This window comes from Platichthys flesus, chromosome 13 (genome assembly GCF_949316205.1).
Source record: "Platichthys flesus chromosome 13, fPlaFle2.1, whole genome shotgun sequence".
NCBI lineage: Eukaryota > Metazoa > Chordata > Actinopteri > Pleuronectiformes > Pleuronectidae > Platichthys > Platichthys flesus.
In genome coordinates this window covers 5,831,126-5,856,797 of record NC_084957.1, presented here as the reverse complement: position 1 = coordinate 5,856,797, position 25,672 = coordinate 5,831,126, and the positions used below count along the sequence as shown (strand labels likewise).

Here is a 25,672-nt window from a genome sequence, read left to right as displayed (position 1 = left end):
AAAATATATCCACGGAGATTAGCTGGAAATGTAAGTCCTCTCATATACTCTGTGTTTTTAGCCAATAAGAAAAGGTGTTGTACTTTTAACAGCAGATATTGAGGCTCTACATATTGTTTACTTCTATTATTCAACTTTTTGGTAACTTTTTCATCCGACCTTTTCCTACACAGATGGAGGTTTTTTAAATAATCTCTGCACATGTTGGTAATCACATCTTTCTCGCTTGCAAATGAGTGAGCCATACACTTTCCATACAGATTGCGGTGTTAGATCATGAATATTCATGCTTCGTCATTCTTTTTCCCACTAATGAGGTAATGTATTCATTCTAACTGGCTGCTACTCCACTGTTCTTGTGAAATGATGCTCAAATGATAATCTTGTGATTAAGAAAAAGAACATCATCTGTGTGTTTGTGAGTCTATGATGTGCTGTTAAAGTTGCAGTTTTAAAGTTCACATTATGAACATCATCCTCATGCACATGTTAGAAATTACTTTTCATTTGGTTATATTTTGTATTTTATTTTGTTTGTGTGTATCTAGCTGTCCTTGCATGTCCTCATGATGAATCGTCTCAGATGAGTTTTGTCTCTGACACCCTCTGTCCTCGCTCTGACAGCAGTGGCAGCAGAAAGGACCTTTTTTTTTAACTCTGTCTTGGATTATTCCTTTGTCCTGCCATGTTGTGATGTCTCCAGTGTGTAGCCCTCTCTTTCTTATCCTTTTACCCTCACTCACAAAAGGGCCAATTTCACACAGAAAACCAAATACACTGAAACTGTTGTACAGGGGACAAAAAAAAAAAACGTTGTACACACTGGTCAGTATATCACTAAAATGAGTCCTGCATATGTGGTACCATTTTATTTTTAACTGCATCAGGCTCGAGTCGGGATCGGACACAGAAAAAGTTCAATTTTTGGTTCATGTAAGGATCTAATCAGACAGAGATGCTGCCTTCACCGCTTTCCAGTGTGTGTCTGTGTGTGTGTGTGTGAGAGAGCGTCCACATGGACAGACCAATAATAGCATAATCAAAAGGATCTGGAGAGACAGGATGACTAATTAACCTTTATAAGTCCATTATCTTTGTACATCTCGTTCCTCCATTTATATCTCCCTCACAGATCTTTGTATGTCTATGTTGCCAGTACATGTAGGTAGCCCTTCCATGCCAGTCCCCACTGTGAGGTATAAGAGAGGAGAAGAAGGCATCATAGAGGTTAAGGGTAGTGAGAGAAGTCTTGGGAAAGCAATGGGAAATGAGATGTTGAGATGAAGGGGTGAAGGCAGGGTGAGTTGTGGATTTAGAGAGAAACAAGTGTAATGAAAGTGGAGAAAGAGGCTGAGAGGGAGGTGAAGGTAAGAGAGAAAGTTGAAGGAAAGGATAAGGCTCTAACACTGTAGGTTGAAGTAATTAGAGCAAGGCTTGTCCCCTGTGAGGCAAACACACACACACACACACACACACACACACACACACACACACACACACAAACACACTCACACACACACACTATCTTAGCCTTTCATTGCCCATTGAGTCAAATAGGCTTTTATACCCCCCAGTCCACATTAAGCATTTCAATGAAAGGTATTAGCTCAACACTAATGTCCCTTCATGTTTCTAACTGCTCCAATGTGCAGACATGTATATGCTAAAACATTCACTCAAGTAAATCACTGAGTTTCCACAAAGTCACCAGAAGTGGTAAACACAACCGCAGACGAGAGACTGTAACATCAATAAATCCAGTGAATAAATAAAACATAAGGCATGTTATAAGGTCACAGTTTGCCGGTTGGACATATTAAATATTTAGGAGCTTTGACTGTCCCAATTAACCACATCCGACTCACCACAAAGCTGCTGGGCTGTGAAAGATCCTCAGTTGAAGAGAAAATACTCACAAGAGGAGACAGTGAGGGAAAGAAAAGGCCAAAATTAAATAGCATTAACCACAAGGCAATCCTGGCAAGGTCCGGCAGTGGCAGCAGTGTAGACTAAAAGACTGTGTTCGTCTATGGCAGCGAAACAATTAACTGGAAGTGGTGTCTTAAGCTGTTTTCAGACATGCGAGTGGATAAAGTCCAGAGAAACGGATCCAGACTTTATCCGGAGGTTCTCTGCACAGACTCTCTCTGACCTTTCTGATGTTTGTATCCCTGTTTGTCTGTGTCCAGATTTGGGAAGAAAAAGGAGGAGAAGAAGGAGGCGAAAGCTGCTCTGCAGCGACAGAAGTCGGACATCCTGAGTGATCACGAGTTTGAGAGGATGAAAGAGGAGAGAGAAAGGTGAGGAGCCCTCTGGTCATAAGATGATATTTTATTTTGTGGCCAGCCTCAGATTATGTGTAGTTTTGTCTTTGTAGTTGTGTAGTTGTGTATTTTCTTGGTGTAGAGAATGATGTCACTCTTTTTCTGTTTTCCTCCTCCATCAAAGACCATTGATTCGCCCATCTTCCTCATTGAACCCTCGGAAACGGCTTCATTAACACCTCTGCCATTATTTCTCCTGCTCTGCATTTAATTTGTTCCGTTCCCTCAATTCCTTCGATTCCTCTCTTCTCATTTCATTCCTGAGCTCGTTACTCATGGTGCCCTTTGGAGCGATTCATTAAATTATGTTTCTTATGCAAAAGCAAACATTGAATATACAGTGAAAATAAAGATTTATTCAAATGATTTCAGTAATATTTGTGGTCCTAACCATCTCTCCATCTGTCTGTCAGAATTGAGGCAGGTCACCCTGAGCTGCGGGAGCACCAGTCGAGAGACCAGCAAGGTGGCGGGTCCACGTATCCAGATGTTGAGGATGACGAAGCGGATCCCAACTACGCCAGAATACAAAACTTCAGGGATCGAGAGATGGGTCCAGTTCCGCAGCAGCTTAGTCAGGCTCCTCCCTACAATGCAATTCAGCACAGCCATGCTCATGCTGCTTCCCCACAAAACCCCTCTGCCTTTTCTGGACATGGAAATCATGCTAACGACCCCGGAGCCGTCCCTGATGATGACCACATTGACAGGCTGTATGCCAAGGTCAATAAACCGAGGGCAGCTGGGTCTACGTCTCCTCCTGCGCCTGCCGCTGTCAATGACAGGTAAGGCACCGTGACCTTCTCTGCATATAATGGTCTGCAAAAGCAGTGGTCTCTCATTTTTTAAGGGTGGGAGATGTTGAAGCCTGGGTTGGTAGTCCTGGAGAAACTAGAAATATATACCTCAGCCTCCCATCAGCCCTGTCGTCAAAGCTACGCCCCCTAAACACTTGAACAGGCACCGCCTCACAACTGCTAGAAGACAACACAAAGGGTTTCAGAAACAAATGACTAACCCTGGCTTTATTGTGTTAGTTTGACACAGTGACAGTATTGGTGAATTTCTTTTGTTAAATCTAGTTTAATATTGACCAGGAACCCTCTAAATGAACTGTGGCCCTCTCCTGAAGCCTGGTTCAGAGATGATCTCCTGGGTACCCTGTCAGGTGATAACAGTATTGTCTCTATGAGGGCTCACCTACCACCCGGGCTGATGGTGGGATGAAGTGGGCTGCCAGCCAGGTGTCAGAAGCCGACTGTGGAACATAGAACGTGCCCAAGAAACTGTCAAATATAAATACCCCCACTCTCCCTGCTTTGAAACCACCTTCAACACCCACCCACATCCCAGCCATCCCTCTTCAGTGTTGCAGTGTATTATCTTGCTGATGCTTCATATTTCTTTCTACCTCCCTCACCTACTCCTGTCTAAATCAAGTATTTCTGCCAGAGGCCGTGTGTGTGTGTTTGAGAGAGAGAGAGCAAAATAGAGATGGCGTTGGACAGACAATAAGAAAAGATTGAATTGTTTGTGCTTGCTTTGAGCTTCAGTATGAGTCTGAGTATGTGTACTCAAATCCCTTCGAATATAGTGTGTGTGTGTGTGTGTGTGTGTCTCACTTACCTTTGAACACATCTCCCAGCCCAGTACACACACATTGAGCTACTACCTTATTTCTGTACCTGTCTTCTATTGAGGCAGTAAACCTGTTTGATGGACAGTAACAGGCTTCATGTTCACTTGTGATTATGCAGACCTCCGACTCTGACCTTGACTGTTCGAGAATACTTCTTCAAGAATATTATCAAAAGGTGCATTGCTCATGTGATGGTACCCTGTACACTTTTAACCTTAGTTTAGTTTCCACCAATATATGTGTACAACTCATGTACACATATCAATTCATCAGTAATCTAGATTGATAAATTCCATGGTTACAAATGCTTTTTGGTTAAAAGAAGTGTACTTGATATAGATTGTTGTCCCATTGCTAATTTGTGTCTGTATAGTTTAATTCATCCAGTAATTAATTTGTAAATGTTTCCTACGGACAAGTTAAAGTAAAATCTATTTATTTTGAAAACTTATATCCATGACCACAGCAGTCCTGGCAAATAGTACTGTTCAAGTATCACCACTTCCTGAAACCTGATGATGCAGACAGAACGAAATGCAGGTATTGGCTGACAGTTATCGATGGTGCCAGGGAGGAAGGCAGTGTGTCAGCGGTGTCTGTGTGCGTCCGCTATGTGCTTCTGTTGCACCAAGGGAGGAGAGAGCCGTGGTGTGCATATGGGAGTCAGAGATAAACGGAATCGCAGAGGACTCCCTTCCATCAGCACCTCAGCAAAGCAAAGAGCCACACGGATTTACACACACACACACACACACACACACACACACAAACAGAAGAACTTACTACCACAAATAAAGTTGTGTGCGACTGCAAACTGAAAGCAAGAGTTGGTCTGAAAACAAGACATGGATATTAAAAGTGGCTCAAAAAAGCCCAAAAATCAAACATTGTAAAACACTATCGTCTGATATTCAATATAGAATAGGAAAAATTATATGTAACATTCATAAAACACTGTTACCATGTAATATGCTAAATGTGTTGTAAAAGATAGCAAATATGAAGCTTAAGAAATTATTGTTTTCAAAAAGATGTGGCAAGACCTAATTAAAAAAAAGTCATGTATTTTATAAAAGAGCTGAAACTATGAAACAAGCTTGATGATGAGTTGATAGCTTTTAAAAGAATCGATTTTATCTAAAGATTAATTAAAAATAGAGCTTTAGAAAAATAAGACACTTTGTGATATCGACAAAGGCTTTATGTAGTTGTGTGTTTGTTTTTTCTCAGTAGTGTTGCCTGTCGTTAATCTCAGGTCACAGACTGTCAGGGACACACAGTGGAGCTGCATCTGTATCAGCTGTTTTCTGTTGCCTCAGCGTGCCCATGCAGTGAGACGGCTCCTCTCATGTCTGCAGGTGTCTCTGTGGTGCGTGTGCAATGAACAGAATCAAAACAAGAGGAAGTCAGTGGAAGCACCTGCTGAAAGTAACGCCCCTGGAGTCTGTTTAAAACTGATGAACCTCAGCAGAGGAGCAACATTTAACAACGATGATGGAGATAAGAGCCGATGAACAGATGATGCTGGGGTGCATGTTTGGTGCAACAGGGACATTTTTGACCACGATGTGCCCTTTATGGTTCAGGGTTGTCTGTCCAAAACTTCAGCCCATTCTTTTGTAGGAGATATATATATATATATATATTTAGATCTTAAAGTATAGTCAGTCATATTCTCCAGCATATACAGGTACGCTCACGTGCTCGGCTGCATCTATGTGCATTTCCGTGTGCATATGTGGGAGTTATTGGATTTTCTATTGTCTGTGGTTTGATTTAAACAGCTCTGTTATGGACAGACAGTTATTTAACCACACACCCTACAGTGATATATCACACTGTCTGCTTCTCAACTAGCCCAGCACCTTTAATTCTAAAGGGCACAGCCGGCTTAATTCCTTATGCATGGCAGAGTTTAAGGCAGAGTCATTTAGTAAAGCAATCACACACATGAACACTCACACACACACACACTGAGAGAGCCAGAGAGAAAAAGGTTGCACACTGACTGTTTTAGAGAAGAAGCACGGATACTTTCTCTCTCATACTCATTCTTATAAACAAGACAATATTTAATTATCCATCTCCCTAGATAATATACTCCACCACTTCCTGCCTCTGTTTTTCTGCCTGCCACTCTGCTCAAAGGAAGTAACGTGGTGTCATTGTTAAGTATGACCGGAACGCTCTCTCTTTAAAGCCAAGGGTAAAAACTGTGCGTGTTTTCAGGCTGTTTTTTTATTGTTGATCAGATCTCTGAAGTCTACAGTGCAACGTTTGAACCTTTACAGTGTTTCATGTGTTTAGTCATGTCATCAGGGGTCAAACTTCCAGGTTAGTGTTGATGGACTGTTGTTGATGGTGTGTTCACAGCAAATGTGGCGGGTCAAAGTTCACCAGAGTTGAACTCCACATGAAGCCACATGGTGAATTTGCTTCGCCACAGAAAACCCATGATGCATTCCCCCTCCAGAAGTGAACAGGAGGAGAATGTTCACCACTGCAGCATTTGCGTATGTGTGACTGTTCCGTGGATGACACAATGTGATAGACACACGGAATTTGCGTCATTCACATTCAAGGGGGGAAAAAATTGTGTGACGCGGTGTCACTTTATGTTGAGAATGAATGATGGATCCACACACACACCAGTACCAACTTCTCCAGCATTTCCACAGCAGGTACAAGAGCTTTCTTCACGTCAGCCTCCTGCGCTCCTCTTCTCTGGAGGAGAACCCAGTTGTCGCAGGTTGTTTACTTTCGTTGTTGGAGTTCCTAAACCTGAATGAGGGCCCAGTACTTAAATGTATCTGGAGGTGAATCACTTCCAGTTTGTGCGAGGGAAGAGGGGAATGAAACATTTGCTTCTTGTGGCAAAACAAATCCCATCGTGGGTTCAAGTTGAGTTCAACTTTGTTTAACTTTGTCCCACGGTATTCAGTTCACATTCTCATATTTGAGATTTGGCCGTGATCCTTTAGCCAAACCTATGCAGCTTTGGTCGTGCTGTTAGCGTCTACCCTCCTGCAGCTCCTCTGCCTCTCGTCCATGTCAGTACCACAGATCCGAAGGCCTCAGTGCCTTCTACAGGGACGGAGGTAGTAAGAGAAAAAAGGGCTCAAGCAAAGGGGCTCTTCAGGAGATTCTCAAGTAGCCCTTCTCTGCCCACCTTCTGCATGCAAACACACACACAAACACACTGTACACACTGTCCTCCCCGCTCTCTCTCTTCCCCTCACTACAGCTGCTCCCTTCCTCTGCACTCACCCACTTAAGTGCATGTACAAAATGGGGGTAGTTACCATGTCAGATTCACACACATCCACACAGCCAGAGTCCATTTTCTGAAGTGACCACCTAAGCCTTGAATGAGTGCTGCCCTCAGCTTTCTTGAGTGGGTGCCCCTTCCCACCCTCACCCGACCAGCACCACCACCCCCACTGTGCCCCCTCACAGGTTACCATAACAACCACAACCTCTGGCACTCCACCAATTAGAAAACAATCAGCGTGGAGAGACCAGAGTGGGGTGAGCTGGAGAGAGGGATGGAGAGAGGGGGAGAGAGGGACTGTTGTACATTCTGAGCAGAGAAGCCATGAGAAGAAAGAAACAGAGTTTGGTTGATATCTTACAAGGAGAACGCACAGCTCCTCTTTATCTAAACAAATTAATAGGAGTAAAATTATCCTTAATCATTATTATAATTAGCCTTTGCTCATGGAGCTGCTTGTCCTGAGACTGTGTCGGGCGAGGATGTGCTCGATGGATTGGTCACTGCCTTCACCATCTGTGACATTGACACGATTCACTCCATGACTCAAGCTTGAAGCCCGATGACTGAACACAACCTGTTCTGAAACGATAGGTGTCGCGGCCGAGAAAAATAAAGAAGAACCGGTTCTGGTTCTGGTTTGTTTCCCCCTGGATCACCGCTTTGGGCTTGTCTAGGTTTCTTTGCCTTGACAAACTGGTAGCAGAGTCGTTTCCCACACGCTCTGCAATCTCCCTCCCAGGTCACATCAGAATATCTCTCCGTATCTGATATCTGATCCCTTGTAAATCACAGATGTCTGTAGTCGGCCTGTTAGCAGACCTAAGCCTCCACCTCAAATCCACGTGGCACTAGACGCGCCACGCTCACCGAGATCCAAACGTTGGGAGGTCTCCAGCCCGCTGAGACGCCAGGAGGGGATGGCGAGCATAAACCCAAGCTTTAGAGACGTGTTGATTCGACCCTGTGGTCGGGATTAAACCTGCAGCGTGTACTGTTATTATAGGCTATGATATATGTAGTGTTTTTATGTGAAGGAACTCTAAAGATTGTAGATTATCTGATTCCAGTGCAGTCGTTGTATTGAGCTAAATAAACCTCTTCTGGAATCATGCAGTGTTTCAACTTAGATAACAGACCACGTTCCTGCTCTTTGTTGTTGTTGCTCCATTTGTATTTGTTTTGGGTTCGCTTGACTAAAGAGGATAAACATGTTGGAAGTGATTTTTGCCGTTGGCTTTCACCCGTCCCACCATCTGCCATCGCGAGAAACTCTGCAAACTTTTGCTGTTTGTGCTGGAAGAGCAGCCGTCCTCTTAGTGCTTTGTATCATACACTAATACGCTTTCCTTCTGTCGAGCAATCCTCCAGATTTCCTCGTAAATGTTACCCAATTAAAAACACAGCGTTGCAGTTGCTCGGCTTCTCTGTGACATTTATATCACAAACACTGACATGCTATGTAAAGACACATGGATTGGAATTTACACAGCTGTAACGTCTGCCGTAATGTCCCAGACTTATTGAAGCGTTAATGTATAGGTTGTTATAGCCTTGTGATTGTGAGGCTGTGAACAACACAACCTCCCAAAATGTGCGTTAGGGGTCTGAAATGAAGACACACAGAGACATGGAGGGAGTTCATACAGGACAGAGAGATGAGCTTTTAGCTTTGCTTGGCCAGTCACTGGAGAGGCTTTCTGTCCTCCATGTTAATTAATCTGACGTTCTCTCATCTTATTGAGTGACACAAAGACACACACTCACACACACACACTTTCGGGGCTGCCAGGTTTTTCAGTGCAAGTGCTGTTTTCCACATCAACCTTTTCTTTGTAGATAATTAGTCTAGGTGGGGTGGAGCTTTTTTTTTTGTGTGTGTGTGTGTGTGTGTTTATTTAAATTGTATTAATATTGCACATACTGTGTGTTCAAATTACACCGACTCCCACACTACTCTTCCTCAGGCCCTTTACAATACACATGCCAAATGTGAATAGGGTTGACGGGTCTTGAGATAACTGATCCACATTCAGACAGAGATTTCTGGAATTAGTAGATGGATAAAAACCCAATCTTCCCCAATCTCAATCAGCTTGTTATTACCTGCAGCATATTTTGACAGGTTTCCTTAAAGTCTCATTTATAAATGTGGGTACAAAGGATATAGCATTGTTATGCAAACTGATTAGAAAGGAATGTGGATTTCTTAAGCTCATTTAAAATCCGAGAGAAACAAGTAGATTCAAGGACTGTGACGGATAGAAGAGAGAAGTTGGAGTGTTTTGCAGCTAAATGGAGGTAAAGTGGAAGGTTAAGTGGGATTAGGAATAGAGGGGAAGTAGGGTAGAGAAAGAAAAAGGGGGGAAAGAGGGTGAGACAGAAGAGAGGTACAGAAGGCCAGACTCGGTTCGGAACTAAGAGAACAAATTAGTGTGGAATTGCCACAGAAAAGAGGGGATTTAATTGTAAGAGCAGGAAGAGAGAGAGAGAGAGAGAGATACAGACAAGTGAAAATCGAGGACAATGGTGAGGAGAAAAAGAAAAAGGATAAAGAAAGCGATTGAGGGTCAGTGCATGTTTAGACCTCTAAAAAATGAAAGAGAAGAGGAATATTTGAAGGATTAAATATCGGGGCCACATTCAGTTGGGCCTGCGAAGGAGGCATGAATGGACCCAAGCAGATGTGGGGATGAGAAAAGGAGAACAGAAGAGTTATCGAGGGATTCAGAGGGGAGGAGAGGCTAAGTGGGTGTTTTGGGATAATTCGGCAGATAAATGGGGGGGGGGGGGGGGGGACATGCAAAGAGAATAAGGAGAGGGGGGGGGTAGTGAATTTCTGGGGCTGAAAGGGGCAAATTAGACGGAGAAAAGGAGATGGGAACGTAGCAAATAAATGGACGGAGATACTCAAAGTAGAAAATGTGAAGAGGACTAAAAAAGAGAAACGAGAAGAGGTGGTAGTGGTGGTGGGGGGGGGGAGTGTTTTCCGGACTCCAAAGCGTGTGATTCAGCTTGGCTAATAAGGAAAAGCTCTCAAGAGGCACTAGCCGGCTCCATCCCTTCCTCCCCCTTGCTCTCCTTCCGTCAATAGACCCTTTCGAGGTCTCTCCTTCCCCCTGTTGCACTCTCTTCCTCTCATTTATGATTTCCGCCTCTCGTATTTGCACAAGTAGTTTTCAATGAAAAAATAAATTCCATGCAAAGGACATCCGGCCGCGTTGGAGCACGCACGCGGTAAAAGGACACACGGGCACATCCACTCATGCTCTTAAAAGGACACACAAACACAACAGCCATGCTGCAAGTTTCGAGACACAAAAGATGTACGATGATGACGGAGTTAGCTCTGTCTGTTCTCCGTGTTATTTTCCATGTCAATTTGCTGTTCCTGACTTGTATCCTATGCATATTTCATACAGAATGTCATACAATTGTAATGCACTGCAGCTCTCCATCATATAACCTCGACTACAGATGCAAATTATCTAATATAACTCTGGCTCACATGTTGTGTTGTGCTTCGCTTCCATCACGTTGTGTGTTTACATTAAATCAAAGCTCATATTTGGTGCTGAAGGTTGAGCAGACCGATTAGAGGAAAAGTTATATGCTGTAATGAATGTAGTTATGGAGACTTTGTCTGAGCTTATGCTTAATGAAATATAATTAAACTTACCTGGTTGAGTCCACATATATATTTGAATAATCAGCTAAGACAGTTTGACTGACAGCTTGGGTCACGTGAAGGTCAGCTAGAGGGACCTCTCAAGGCTCATGGATGATTAGTCCAGCTTGTAAATCAGTGTAACTATAAATAATAAAATGGCTTCATTATATACATCTATTTTTCATTTTAACGATGTGAACAAAACGTGATCTAATTATTTAAACGTTATATTATATAATGAAATAATAAAGAAGTTATTTAATAAAATAATACTATTCCCTAGTTCTTTGCCAGTTTGTCAGTAGATCTTTTTTTATCTCTCATTTTGTGGGATTTGGTCATTTTGGTCATACTTTGCATCAACACTCAATTTATCTTTTTAATTTGTCTTGAAGGTAGACTCAGTGCTTTACAGTAAAACGTTGAGCCCATTAAATAAAATGAGAAACTATGTATTGATATTCCACACTAATAAAAATCACCCGTACAGTGTATTTATGGTGAAGTTTGCTTTTAAAAGAAGATGCAGCCGACATCAGTTTATGACTATGAAATAAATTCTATACTGTAGCTGCAGCGGGTATACGTAGTAATTATCTGCTTTATATTTCCACAAAATTAACTTAATCAACATAAACAAGCGAGGCAGTAGTGGTATATTCCCATAAATAATTGTGACATAAATTCCTAAGCCAATGTGTATTTTCAACATGTTTACAGCTTCACACTCAAATCCATTAGAGGTACTCCATTATATGTATTTTTCCTACTTTTGCCTCCTGTAATGCTTTAACACGTACATGCCAGGTGTCTCTCATTGGCCTGTTAAACCCTTTTTGTCGAGTATGAATCCACCTTCATTTACAGTTTGTGTGTTTGGCAGTGACATTAGGCCAAAAGGCGTACTGCTACACACAAACACACACACACACGACTGTGAAAGTCAAAGGAGAAGACAGAGCCAGACAGTTTGCTCTCTGAGTGCATGCAGCCCTTTCACCACCTGTAGCGCTCCCTCTTTCTCTGCCTGTCACACACACACACACACACACACACACACACACACACACACACACACACACATACACACACACATACACACAGACACACACACACAGACACACAAATACGCATACAGAGAAAGAAGTCTTGTCTAAATAATGTCATGCCAGATGATGTTCAGTCTGTATATTAAAAACACACACACACTGATTGTCAGGACGATTGGATGCCGGCCTCCTTTGCCACTGCGAGTGTCTCTCTTGCACACGCAGCCATTTAGACAGCTAGTCTGATTAATGTCATGGCCGTCGATAGATCGCTAATTACTCCCCGTGCTTTGACAGCGCCACGGAGAGAACAGTGTCATATCCTGTCAGCAGCATTCAAAAAACACGTGTCACTTCCTGTTAGCCTGTAGAGGAGAAGAGAGCAACAGAGCCACCTGACAGCACACACCACACACACACACCACTGCAGTGTTATTACAAAGTCTATCGTTCAATCAACCTCTCTCTCTCCTTTCTTGCCCCTGTCCTTCTCCCCCCGCCCCCTCCCCTCCCCCCCTGACCCACCTGCCGGAATTGGTGATCTTTTGTTGTCAAACTTCATTAGCGGAGAAGTCGGCTAATTAGAGCCAAGCAGAAGCTTGAGAGATTAGGAGGCGGGAGATGACGGAAGGCGAGACGAGTTTGGGGGGGGATGGGGGCAGAGGAGATGGAGATGAGCAGATGATGGAGAGATTAAGATGGGGAGGAGAGATGGATGGTGTCGAGTTGGGACGGAAACGGCAGCAGGGATGATTACCTGTGCAAACCGTGGAGGGGTAGGAGGAGGCGAGAGGGGAAGAAAAAAGGTTGAGTGGAGGTGTGAGAGATGGAAAATGGAAAGAGTGATGGAAATGTATAACCCTTAAAAAAAAAGAAATGTGAAAAGAAAAGAGAAAGCACAGCAGAAACATCAAAATGAAGGAACACACAGGATGGAGGAACGTAAGGAAAGCTCAAAGCCAGGTCCCCACGTGACGGACTGTAACTGACACCGACTTCTTTTGTTGTATTATTTTCAAGCAATCTCATGTGTGTGTGTGCACGTGTGTGGGTGTGAGTCTGTGTGTGTGTGCAAGCAGGCGAGTAAAACAAGAGATACAAGAGTCAGCGAGAGACAGAGATAATGTATCGACCTGCTTCAGTTGCTGTGGTCTGCTAACGATCCTCTACTCTACAACTAGACACTGGGGACTACACTCACTCACACAGACACACACAGACACACACACACACACGGACCAGCATGCATTTGTGGACATTTGGAGGGAAAAAGACCAACTCCCTGTCGTCATCATCAGTCAACGTTAAGCTTCATCTCCCACATCGTTCTTCCCCGATTACTATCGACTGTGGTGTGAGGCCCGTCAGAACCCAGAGATGACTCTGACCTTAGAATCGTTCTGCGGCTTTGCTCGTTAATGAGGTCGGATGCTTCAAATATAAATTAATTCCTTCACTTTTTTAACAGCATTAAGAATAACTTTGCAGTTAAATTTAATTAAGTAAATGATATCTGTATCCTGGGCTTAAACATTTTAAAGGTCCCCACAAGTCACTTGAATAGGAAGTCTTTGTTCATTTAGGCTACATCCATATATACCTATGTTTTTTAATAGTAGATCTCGTTCCACACAAGTGTTATGGCTTTGTTTAAGTTTGAATCCATATCCATATTAATGACCGTATGGACAGGATTTTCTAAATAGTACCTAAAGTGCAGAATTTAATTGGACAACAGCTGTTAGCAGAGACAACAGGAACACAACAGCAACACTTGTAACTGAATATCCATGTTGTGCTCCACACTGGCAGCTGAGGCTGATGCCGGTTGTTTTCTTCTTGGTGGGTGTCATATAACAGGAGTCTGACAAAGCAGCTTAGGCTACGTTATGACCAAAAGATCCAATCAGCAGATGGTTGTGAGTTTCTACCTCATCGCTTCTAAATGTCACAGTTTCCGCCCGTCTAGATTAAAACGCTGCCCTAGAGTTTCCAAACTTCTCAGATTTAGTGGCTCTTTCACGGGGTTGAGTTTGTGAGCTTCCACTCTGCCTGCGTGAGCCGCACTGTCACAGTCATCCCTAATTCTGACATTTCTAAAGAACATTTATCGTTTGACGCATCGATCAGCGACAACAGGACCCAAAGTCACACATTTTTCTACTTTCTTACAAAAGGGAGGCTGAAGAAGGCATGCATGTGTTTACAGTATGCACCATCTGTTAAGCTTTTCAATCGATTGCTGTTTGTTTTCGAGCTTCATTGATTTTCCCCAAATGGCCGTCATGACTTTGTGTTTGTGCTAATGAAAGGAAATCTGACTTTTACTACTTTCTCAGAAGGTCAACAGCTCTGCAAGCCGGGCACAGTTTTATCCCTTTTAAAGTCTCCTGTATGTAGAGGAGACTAGACGGGACGTGACATGTGTGTCTGTATGTGTGTTGTCTGTATTTGTGTAGTGTGTAGTTCTCTGGCCATGATTATTTCAGATTTATGAAACCTTTTTGCTCAGTCATCCGTCAGAGAGCACTACAAATATTAGCTCGACCTTTGCTTCCTCTCTGCGTCTCTCTCTCTCTCTCTCTCCTCTTCTTTTATAGTGCATCCATCTCTTCATCTGTCACTGTCGTCCTTTCTCTAAATCCCTGATTCATTTTTCTGATGGAGGGAAAATGCAGATAGATCTTCAGGTGCTTGTGACAAATCACAGTGTTTTCTTCCAGACTGCAGCACTGGTCTTGGTTAATGGATTTGTCACATCACTGCATGGATTTTAATTATTAATGTTCTTCCAAAGCCAAGTCTTAGGTCCAGGCGGGGCTGATGATAATGCCTTTGCAAGGTATTTAGATGTAACACAAGCATTAAAGATTCAATTAATAAAACATCTGTCAGGCTGTTTTGTGCTTAGTGCATTGTTTCCCTGAATGGATTGTGCTGCTACAGGAATTGATAGATCTCACATTATGTCATTAGAAATTAATGGGAAATATACATGACCTTTGAACACATATTACATTTCACCCGGCCCCAATGCCAGACTCTTTTAGACAGCGACATCCCAAAATGAATTTAAAACCAAACCAGAAGATATTACAGAAAGGTGTGACTTGAAAAAACAAGAACTTGTTCCTCTTATAACCAGACTTGTAAATATTTATAGGCTTTAATGACAAGGATGTATTCCTTTAGCGTGGACGTTGATATATTTAAGGGCCTATCTCACCATGTTATTAATGGAACAGAAAGTCTTAATTATTAATAGGAGCATTATTAACAGCTATGCCGAGTTTCCCGGCCTGATTTTAAACATTTATAGAATTATTATTGGTGTGACAGAGCAAGAGATTGATCTCCCTGGGTGCGTGCGTGTGCGTCTGTGTATGTGTGTGTCTGTGTGTGTGTAGGTGAATAGGCAGAATCTTTTTCCCACTGATATAAGCCTTTGCTTTTATTTTGAAACACATGACTCATTATTGTAGGCTTTACAATCAAACTGTAAGATTTAAAGTGTATGACACTCATGTGAAGTCACTCCTGATGTAGTGTCAGCAGGTCATAGATACACAGTCACACTGTAACACACACAAGCACATGGACAACACAACACTCTTGGCTGCTACCGCATAAACCAAACCTTGTGTTGTTCAGTGACCACAATGGTCGTTAAAAAGTGAAGTCATGTAATTCTACTTCTTTTACAGCATGTTTCTCCACGGCTAATCAATGCCTTTCTCAGTTAAACAGTATGTGTGGTAATTGAGTGTGTGTGTGTTTGTGTGTGTGTGGATGTCTTTGTTTATCACATGTATTTTCTTCTCGGGCCCACCCTCTTCCTTTTATGTGCGGTCATAAATCGTATAAAATAACCTTGTGTGTGTGTGTGTGTTTGTGTGTGTGTGTACATGCACACTTAGGAGTGTTTATGTGTATGTGTCTGTGTGCATACATGAATGTTGTGTACATTTTACTGCCTTACTCTCCCAGGCCCTCTGTCAATAAATCAGACCAGAGGGTGAGGGTGTGTGTGTGTGTGTGTGTGTGTGTGTGTGTGTGTGTGTGTGTGTGTGTGAGCAGATTTGCATGAATTGTGTATCATCTGGGCCTCCTCATGAAACAAATCATTCCTACCGTGATGCTTGAACATGCAAAAGCACATTAAAGAAGAACATGCTCACGCTGGACTAGAGCGGAGTCAAATGTGATAGAATGTGAGAATTCAACGTTCAATTTTCTCCTCAAACAAGCGATGATAGAACTTTACATTCAATCACCAGAGCTGTGTAGGAAAGTGCTGCATGTGAGCAGTGCACCAGTTTATTTCTGTCTGTCTGTGCTACGTGTCAGCCTTGTGATGAGCTGCCAGTTTGCCTCAGGTGAATCCCTCTGACTGTAACACCCTGGGTCACTGCAGTCGCTGTGAGGCTGAGCAAGGTACTGAAGATGATATAAACAGTATGGAGATATTTAAAAAAGTAAGGTAAAACAGCAAAGAAGTGTAATAATGTTATTGAACAGGAAAATATTTACTTTATAGTTTCCAGTGTTTGGTTTTAAGGGGATCTGATGTCAGGAATGGAATATATATTAATAATTATGTTTTCATTATTGTATAAGCCCCATAGGAGCTTTGTGTTATAGTTACATAGCCTCATCAGCTGTGGGTCCTCTACCACAGAGTCCTCCATGTCACACCGCCCTGTTTCAACCGGAGCCCGAAACAGACAATCATGTCACCGGCTCTAGAAAAGGCCAACGATGGTTCTCCTATGCATGTGGAAGGGAAGGGTGATGCAACTGAATAAAATTGGTTGCAATCTGCAACTTTGCCCCTAGATGTCACTAAATCATACATCCTGTACCTTTAAAATGAATAAGTGACGGGTCAGGCTACGGTTAAAAAATGCGTGTTGGTCATGGGGTTCATTTCGCTGTGCTCTAAATCTACTCTTTGCACAGTAGATGCTGTGTTACTGCTGACACAGCTCTCTGTCTCTCCGCAGCTAGAATATTGAGCAGAAACACAAACACACACACACACACACACACACACACACACACACACACACACACACACACACACACACACCGATCCACAGACTGACATTAGATTGTGTCTCATGCAGTCCTAGATACAGTTATGCTGGGCATAAATGCAGTTTTTTCTCAGTCTACTATGTGACTCCAGTACCCCTGGAATTTTTTAAACCAGACACTGAATCAATGAATGAATGCAAAGCCGGCAGTGCACTGTGTACTCAGTACGTCATTCTTTTTGATTATTATCTTTTGTCATGGCCGTTGAACACACGTAATACAAATAAATGCTAAATGACAGAGGAAGGAGAGTAAAGGAAAAGTAAGGAGGGTGCATCAAATGTAACAGATGATTTCAGAGTGCATATTATACACATTCTAACAGCTGTCTGCCTTTAAGATTTCAAATGACATTTTGGACAAATTAAATAGCTGGAAAAGTATGATTTAGCATATTCAAAAATTGCTTAACATTTTTAACGTTACAGTAAAGCTATTTTTTTAAGTTATTCTTTTAAGCCTTAAGTGCTTTTGTTTTCATGAGTTTCATTTCAGGGGAATGATTTGGTTTTGAACCACCTGCAGGTTCTTCTGTTGATGCTCACTATGAAGCTTCCATGAGTGATAATCAGGAACCAACTGACCACATGTTCTCAATGTAACTTGTTAATCTGTTATCGACCCAGTGTTCCCACTCTGATTTTAAATTACTGCTGGTTTGTGATATGATGTAATTCAATTAGTACCCTGCCGACCCTCAGCACTGTGGAATGTTTCTGTCAGGCAGACTTGTGACACATTTAATTCTTAGCTAATCTGTTTATGTGGTCATTATGTATAGACACTGAATCACTGAAAGGCATGTCTGAGAGAAAGACACACACACACACACACACACAACGATCAATGCTAATGGACAAAAGCAATTATTTTCTTCAAGGAAATTATGCTTTCATGAGTTCCTTATATGCTTTATTCAATTGTTTTGTGTTGAGCATGTGTATGAGTTAGTCAGTATGTGTTTGTGTCTTTGTGTTGTGTGCATGATGACTGGCCCTTGTCTAATAAGTGTTTTCTGAGCACAGTTTCCCAGGAACAGGTTGACACTACACAATGACGGGTACAAAAGGCACAGAGCGGGTTGCTACAAAGCCCGATTTCTCATCAATGTGTTTTTCCTCCTTCCACCAACTTCGTTCATGAAATATCACGCTGCAATTCTAATGGTGTATACAGGAACATATTTGTATGATATGGCTTTTCCATATTTCCATTATGTGTGGGTGAGTGAATATGTGTGTGTTTGTGTGTGTGACTCATAAGGGTGCCCAGGGTTCAGTGCTGTTGATATGCTGCGTATTTCCTCTGTTGACAGAGAGAAAGAATATTCATAGAGTGATTGATGTTTCTCTTTTCTTGTCTCTCGGCGAAACAGATATAGATGTACGCTGTCAGATCTATTAGGAGGCAGATTGTTGTGCATGTATTTAAACAATCATCATTCCTGCAGCCAGTTCTCACAGTTACATGTTTGTTTCTATGAATATTTGTGTGCGTGTGGTTGTGTGCACCTACCTTACCCTTTCTGTTTGTGTGTGTGTGTTTATGCGTGTAGCAGTCTGGACAGGATCCAGCAGCTCAGAAGGGAGTACCAGCAGGCGAGGAGAGAAGGAATCGTCCCGCCTTATGAGGAACTGGACCAGCGACGCAGAGCGCACGAAAACGACGCACACAGGGTAAGGAGCTGAAACACACACTGGTACACAAGCGTAAATAAGGACACACAAATAATCACAAATGGAAAGTGAAGTCCATTGAAATGTTGCTCAGGTTTGTAGCCTCATATTCTCTAAATCTGAACCCTTGGTAACTTGCTACGTGTATTCAAATCAGTCTGTCCATCAGCAGATTTCCTCAAAGGGGAGTAGTGTGTGCTTGTGTGCCAGTGCCTCTACAGTGTGTGTTTGTGGGATGTCTTACTGCCTATCAGCCATCAGAGTGATCACTGCTGTTTTCATATCTATCGAATGATCAAAGGCCTTTTAGTTAGTCACCCGCTGCTGTGTGACGTGACCTGTCGGCACTGAGCCGATAGACTGATATCATCCACTTCACACTCAGGATGAGACACAGTGGAGAGTAGCAGAGGTTTTGCTTGTCATCCTGCAGGTAATGTTGAGTCATGATAAGATCCAAACACGTCTGTGATGCAGTATTAACCATGAATTATCAATGTGCTAACAGGAAACCACCTCCCACGCGGCTAGTGTGTTAGCTTCCTGAATACCACTATGAAAGAAAATGATAACAAAGACTGTGATAACACAGTTTGCAAAACGTGTGGGTCCAAAAATTACAGAGGGAGCCACAACAGTGTCCAACTCTGTTTGAATTTGTTTGAAGTTGCACAAAGAAGTGAGCACGTTGAGGCTAATAGAAAACCACCACACTGTAAAAATAACAGTGACAAGTCAAAGTCCAGCATTTAAGAGTTAAAATAAATACTGTGGTTAAGGCCTTGAATAATTCAATGCATGAGCACGAAGGAGAGAAAACATACTTCTGGAAAATGTGGAAGTCAGCTGAGGAGCTGATCTTCTGTGTGACCCGGGACACGTCTAAAGGAATGTGGCCACATGCTTCCCAGACCACCTCTGAGTGTTTGAATCTCAAGATGCGTTGAGGACGCCTTTCCATTCACAGGCTTGCAGCTTGTGATTGGGTTAGGGGTAGGGCTTAGTGTGAGTGAAGCATCCCAGGAAACTTCCTAATGCTTTAGGAACAATCACATCTCAAATGTTCCCTCAGTTGGTACCTGGGTGCTTTTGAACCTTTTACTGAGAGCTTTAATTTATCACTCTGCATGTGAACATGAGTAAGAGAACAATCTGAGACTGAGACTTGATGTCATGGAAAATCTCAATTTTATTGTGGTTATTGTTAATGAACGTTTAATCTCATGCAAGGACCTTGAAGCCGAATCACTCAGGGACACAGTAAAAGTGCCACTGAGTACACTTTGTCTTCTTCAGTAAACAGAGAGTGCCTGATCTTTTTTTATCTTACCTCCAAACCAACCTCACTGCAGTTGAATCACCTTGCTTCTTCTTGTCACACTTCTTCTTGTGATATTTAGGCCTCCAGGGCTTTTCTGAGAGAGAGGAAAAATTGAAAATCATCCGTAGCAACTAAAATGAGTTCTTCACAGTGGAGCTAGGATTGATCTCCTGTGACAAGTGGACGGGTTTATTGAAGCATATCGTGGTTTAACCAAATTTCAGCTTAATCAACTTGTCACTTCAGCCCAGGTGGACGGAGACAGAGGCTTTTCTTCCATGAACCTGGAGGCTGTCAATCATCATTATGCTAGAGCTACTGGAAGAATACACAATAATTGAGTGCAGTCATTTGTTGTTGATGGCGTTTCATAATTTAATCATGAATTTAATTACTGTTGTCACAGAATGTTCTGGTATAACTGGTGGAGTCATTCCAGTCACTGCTGTCACTTTAAACCTGCTGTCCCTCCACTATTTGTTATTGTGCATCATCACATATCAGAGGTTTCTGTTTGTTAAAGTAACAAGAAATGCTTTTAAATTTGGTGAATTTGTTATAAAGGGATAAGGATAGAACAGAAGGAGGTAGAAGTCCTGAGAAATCCTTGTTTGAGGATTTTAAAAGGGAATTAAATGAATTAATTAAAAAACTGACAGAACAGAAATGGCCACTCTAAAAAGCTACTGCTGTAGAATCTGTTTAAAGGTTGACACAGCAATTTCCATTCAAAGAAAAATATAAATTGTAAGAGGCAGCAACAGGTGTGATAACATGCTGGTTGTTGAAGTTCAGTTTCCAAGACATTATTCATATTTTTCACTATTTCCTGATCCACAATTTTCAACCAAACAGTCGGATTAGTTCGTAATGAAAATCTTCAACGCTGAATAATTTAATCAAGTTCATCCAAAGTTATACTTGATGCACTTTAATTCAAATGTAAGAGTCATTGGGTTTGCGACCAGCCAAAGGCAATCTCCTTCACCCTGCGATCGATAATCGCATGTTCCCCCGTTCGCTGCCTCCAAATTAGAAAACTTTTCTGTTGTTTGTAAAGCAGAGGGCGTCGGAGAATTAGGTTTGAAGTTGGAAATTAAACCAAGGAAGAGACAGATCAGTAGCAGTTGCTAAGGGCTGTAATAAGCTTCTCTCATTAAGGATGATGCATTAATTAAGGCACAAGCGATTATTTACCTGACTGACTTTCTGTGGGGAGGGGAGGGGAGGGGGAGAAGTAATGGTAATGGAGGTGAGCCGACGGCAAACTAATTCAACTTCACTTTTATTGTTTTGTTTGTTTCTCCTTAAGTCCTTTTTATTTTGTCTAGGATTTCGGAATTACTATAAAATGGAAATGCATTGAGAACTTAAGTGTAGAAAGAGAAAGGTAGACCAGAAGGGAAAGAGTGAGTTCCTCATGTAGTGTTGCCTCAATGTAAAAAGTGAGTGTGTGTGTGTGTCTGTGTGTGTGCACGTGTGTTTTTTTTACCCTTTGGCTCCATTACCATCTCGTTGATTCATGGTTATGGGTTAGCTGTCTCCGCTAGCAAAATTATGTTTGTCTAAAAACAATTATCAAGCATCAAACGCCACACACCAAGTTTGTTTCTAAGTGAGTGCATTGTGTGCTCATGTGTGTGTGTGTGTGTGTGTGTGTGTGTGTGTGTGTGTGTGTGTGTGTGTGTGTGTGTGTGTGTGTGTGTGTGTGTGTGTGTGTTTGGAAGACAACAACAGACTTTCTCCCGAAGTAGAGGAGATCTAAATCAACATGGTGCCGTTGTTGTTGTCACATATACACACACACACACACTCGCATACATACACACACACACACAGTGCCACACAGAGGGTCTGGTAAACAATTGTTATAGTGGGCGGTGCGACACAGCCTTTATTATAGGATTTAATTGTAATACAAAGCTTTCATCAAGTTATTTTATTTGTGTACTTTAGACTGTAATATGTGTGTTAATTTACAATTATTAAAGGTCTTTTATAGTGTGATGCAAAATAAGATAGCATGAAAATACCTCAGATTTTGAACACACTGCACAACAATTATTTTTTTATTAATATATGTTTATGTGGTGAGGGGTTTAGTGGTCCTATGCTCAGTTTTGCACCTGTTTTCTTCTTCTTCATGTTATCATAGGGCTTCCTTGAAGCTTGTGAGTAGAGCCACAGCCTGACTGAGGAGCTGCTACAGTCACTGGAGCAGTCGGGGGACTTAGTGCTTTGCTCAAGAGCATTTTACTGGTCCTTTATTCCTTAGTAACAGTGCTTTAATTTGCTTTAGTTTGAAAAGACTGTGAAACTTCACACTCATTGGATTCGTAGGAAGGTTTTCTGAATGTGTCCTCATCGTGCGTCCCACAGTCCTTACAGGTGGAAATAATGTAGGACATCTGAATAAGAAGAGCCACTTAGCTGCCTAAGTCACAGTCTGAACCACCTCCACCAGTACTGACAAACAAGAGCAAATGTGTCTGAAGTGTTTTGTATTTCTCCTTATTCATAGGTGATTCATCTCTTTATCAATCTCTCCGATTCACATCTTTGTCTGTGTGTCTATGTCCTCTTTTGATTCAATGATATTTAAAAATAGAAGTCCCTGTGCGTACACAATGAAAACAGCTTAGTGCTAGAGGTATGAGCAGACCATGAAGCTAATATTCGTTATTGTATTGGAGCCAACCTATCTTCCACTGGTCCAGTGAATATGGTTTTCAACAGGGGAAATGGCAGAAAGCTTAACTGCTGTTATTTTATATAATGTGTTCTAGGCACCTTTGTTTGCAAGATCAATAACCAGAGTTACGTTTGAGACCCTGTCACTTCCTCATACACTGCATGAGGAAGACCCTGTCCTCCCAACACAGACTTTGTTGCTCTCTACGCTTGGTTCCCTCACTTCCTCCTTAGCTCTCATCATAACAGAACTACTTGGGTATAAGTTTTACTATATAGTAGAAGGCGTCTTTTTTAGCCTTTGGGTGTTTTCACACCTCAAAGTGTCAGGGTCTGAACCAACGTTTCATTGTTTACTTTTCATCCAGTTTTGGTTGCATATTGCAATATAGGGAAAGCACAAAAGACTCTTGTATGACAGACATCCTGTCATAATCATCTGCGTAGGCTCCTTGAACCCTGGGTGTTGTGAGTGTTGATGGAGCCTCAGATCAACAGATTGGTGAAAATAAGGCACAGTGGTCTGTCTTCGATCAAGGTGAACTCAACGCCCTGTTCCTTGTTGAAGGAGAAAAGGCTTTTGAGAATTCAAGCTAATTTGTTGCTTTGTGTATTGCTTTGAAAACCCTCGGTAGCGTCAGGACTGTATTGTGATCAAACCATCAGGGGACCATTTTCCTTTCCTTTGACTTGATCAACAAAATATGTTAAGTTCTCAATTTTATTACTGTAAATTGTACTAAGTGCATTTAAAATCTCCCTAAAGCAATTTACAAAAATAACTTGTAACCAACAATTGAGGTCATTTGCAAGATGCCAATGACGTGAATTTAAATGACTGTAAATGACAAAAGAAAGTGAAATGCTTTGTGTTTTTATGTGTAGCACAGCTGTGCAGATCTCACTTGTGCAACAAGTCATTTGGATCCATCTGTTTCTCTGTAGCTGCTCACCCACTTCAGCATCAGGTTGCTCACTTGTATTGAAACAGTGAAAGGGGGGGTTAGACCATGTCCTGGTTTCCAGTCTAAGGTAGTTCTTAAAAATACAGACAGAAGAACACAATCACTCTCATATTCATACTCACAGAGAATTTCCATTTGATCTTATCTGAATATCTGCGGCCTATGAGAAGAAAAGCCGCATAGATACAGGGAGAACATGCAAACCTCTCACAAGAGATGATGAGTCTCAGAATTAAGGGTTTTGTGGGTCTAGGAAAAGATCAAACTCCCCTGTCTGATTCATTTCTCTGTTAGATGAGTGTGTAAACTATGTGCATGCGTGTGTGCCAGTGTGTCCAGCCAGCTGTTTCCCTGAAGTTCTTTATTCTTTCCAGTCGACAAAATGTTCTTTTCCTTCGAATGAGGCTTTGAATTCAGAGGGAGCCGAATCTAACTGGAGAAATCTGTTAATTTGATATTCCATTTCTCATTCACACGTGTAAACACTTGTACTCATTCACACGAGAGGTCTTTGCGGAGGAACACGTATTCCAATAAGTCAAGTAAAGTTGTGTAATGTGTTTTTATGTCTTACTGAAAACCAAAATCACCTTTGCAGTGACCGTATGGTTCTCTTCTACCCAGAACGACTCAGTGTTGATGAGACGGAGAGAAGTTTTGGCTCAGTCGGGTTTTTTGACAACTTTTCCAGTGTTTATGTAGCATAGCAACACACAAGTGTGAATTTAACAAAATTTACTTTAATGGTTATCGTTACTCACACAGAAGTCAACCTTTTCATGATAATGTTACATTCACCCTCCCTTGTTCTAAACATAGCATCTATTAAATAGTTTTCCTGGAATAGTAGTTGTGGCAGCAGCCCTTTTTCTGTGCCTTCCTGTGGAGATAATCATGTGCAGGCAACACTGCTGTCTTCAACAAACACATATACGGAACAGATATAACTTGGCTGTCATTGGTATTAAAGATCAAAATGGCTAAATGATCCTGGACAAACAGTAACTCTGGCAGAATGTCTGCTGCTTCCAAATGTCGCCCATGCAGATTTATAAGAGGATCTCGTGTCATATCCTGTTGATTGAGTCTGAGTTCCCTGTTCTGTCAGAGCTGCATCCGGATTCTTTTTTGCAGAGTGTGTGCGTGACTCAGGAACTTCTTTTTGTCTTTGGCTCAAGGTCTCCGTCCCCTGAACTGGGTCCAGTATTCTCTCTAACCTTGACAATGTTGCCATCCAGAGACAGGCACACCATTGTGTGACTCACAATAGAATTTGGGAAAAGTCCCAGTGCACCATTCCCACAACCTTTCTTATTTTTTACTCCGTACAGTCCTCATAAACTGTGTGTGCTCCCTGTACAGTGGAAAACATTATTTCCTTGACTTCCCTTTTACTGTGCATGACACCATCCTTTAAAACCACCAGCTCACACAAGCCTTAAATAGGTCAGAAATGATGGGACCCTGACACAGAGTATTTACTTGGGCAAAGACAGAAAGCCTTTTCACCATGATAGCACGATTTAGTGCCACAAACTGTATGTATGTGGGCACATTAGTCATGAGCATCACCCACTGAGACCTATGACTAACACACAACCCAGTTTTGTTTTTGCCTCCATCCTGTACAAAGCAGACTTAAACAGTCTCTCTCTTTGGAGCACGGGGGTAGGTCTCTGATTCTTAAGGTGATTGTTTTCTTGTCCTCTCAATGTTTCTCACACTTGTAGTTTGCATTGTCCTGTAAAACTTTACGTCTCATGTCGTAGATGCTATTAGAACATAGTGTTTCCTGATTAAGAGCATGGCCATTACAGGATGAAGTCTGAAGTCAAGTTGGTTAGATAAGTCATGCACACAAATAAAGCTCAGTCAGCGCAGTGCAGGCCTGAGGACAGTGACATTATTTCCATTGATTTGGTTATACACTCAAACAAATTGGACTTTAATGAAAGGATGAGATTTAATT

The 25,672-nt window shown here is 42.0% G+C and overlaps 1 protein-coding gene across 4 annotated transcripts in view; it reads left to right on the top strand.

Annotated features, from left to right (window-relative positions):
• pard3bb (par-3 family cell polarity regulator beta b) overlaps window positions 1–25,672 on the top strand; it is a 188,141-nt gene that overhangs the window by 120,786 nt on the left and 41,683 nt on the right. For 3 of the 4 annotated variants that reach the window (XM_062402122.1, XM_062402120.1, XM_062402123.1), the window contains exons 21-23: window positions 2,190–2,300; window positions 2,738–3,109; window positions 18,606–18,726. In XM_062402122.1, the coding sequence (XP_062258106.1) occupies window positions 2,190–2,300; window positions 2,738–3,109; window positions 18,606–18,726 (604 nt within the window). The remainder of the gene's footprint in view (window positions 1–2,189; window positions 2,301–2,737; window positions 3,110–18,605; window positions 18,727–25,672) is intronic. The other variant, XM_062402121.1, reaches the window with a different exon arrangement.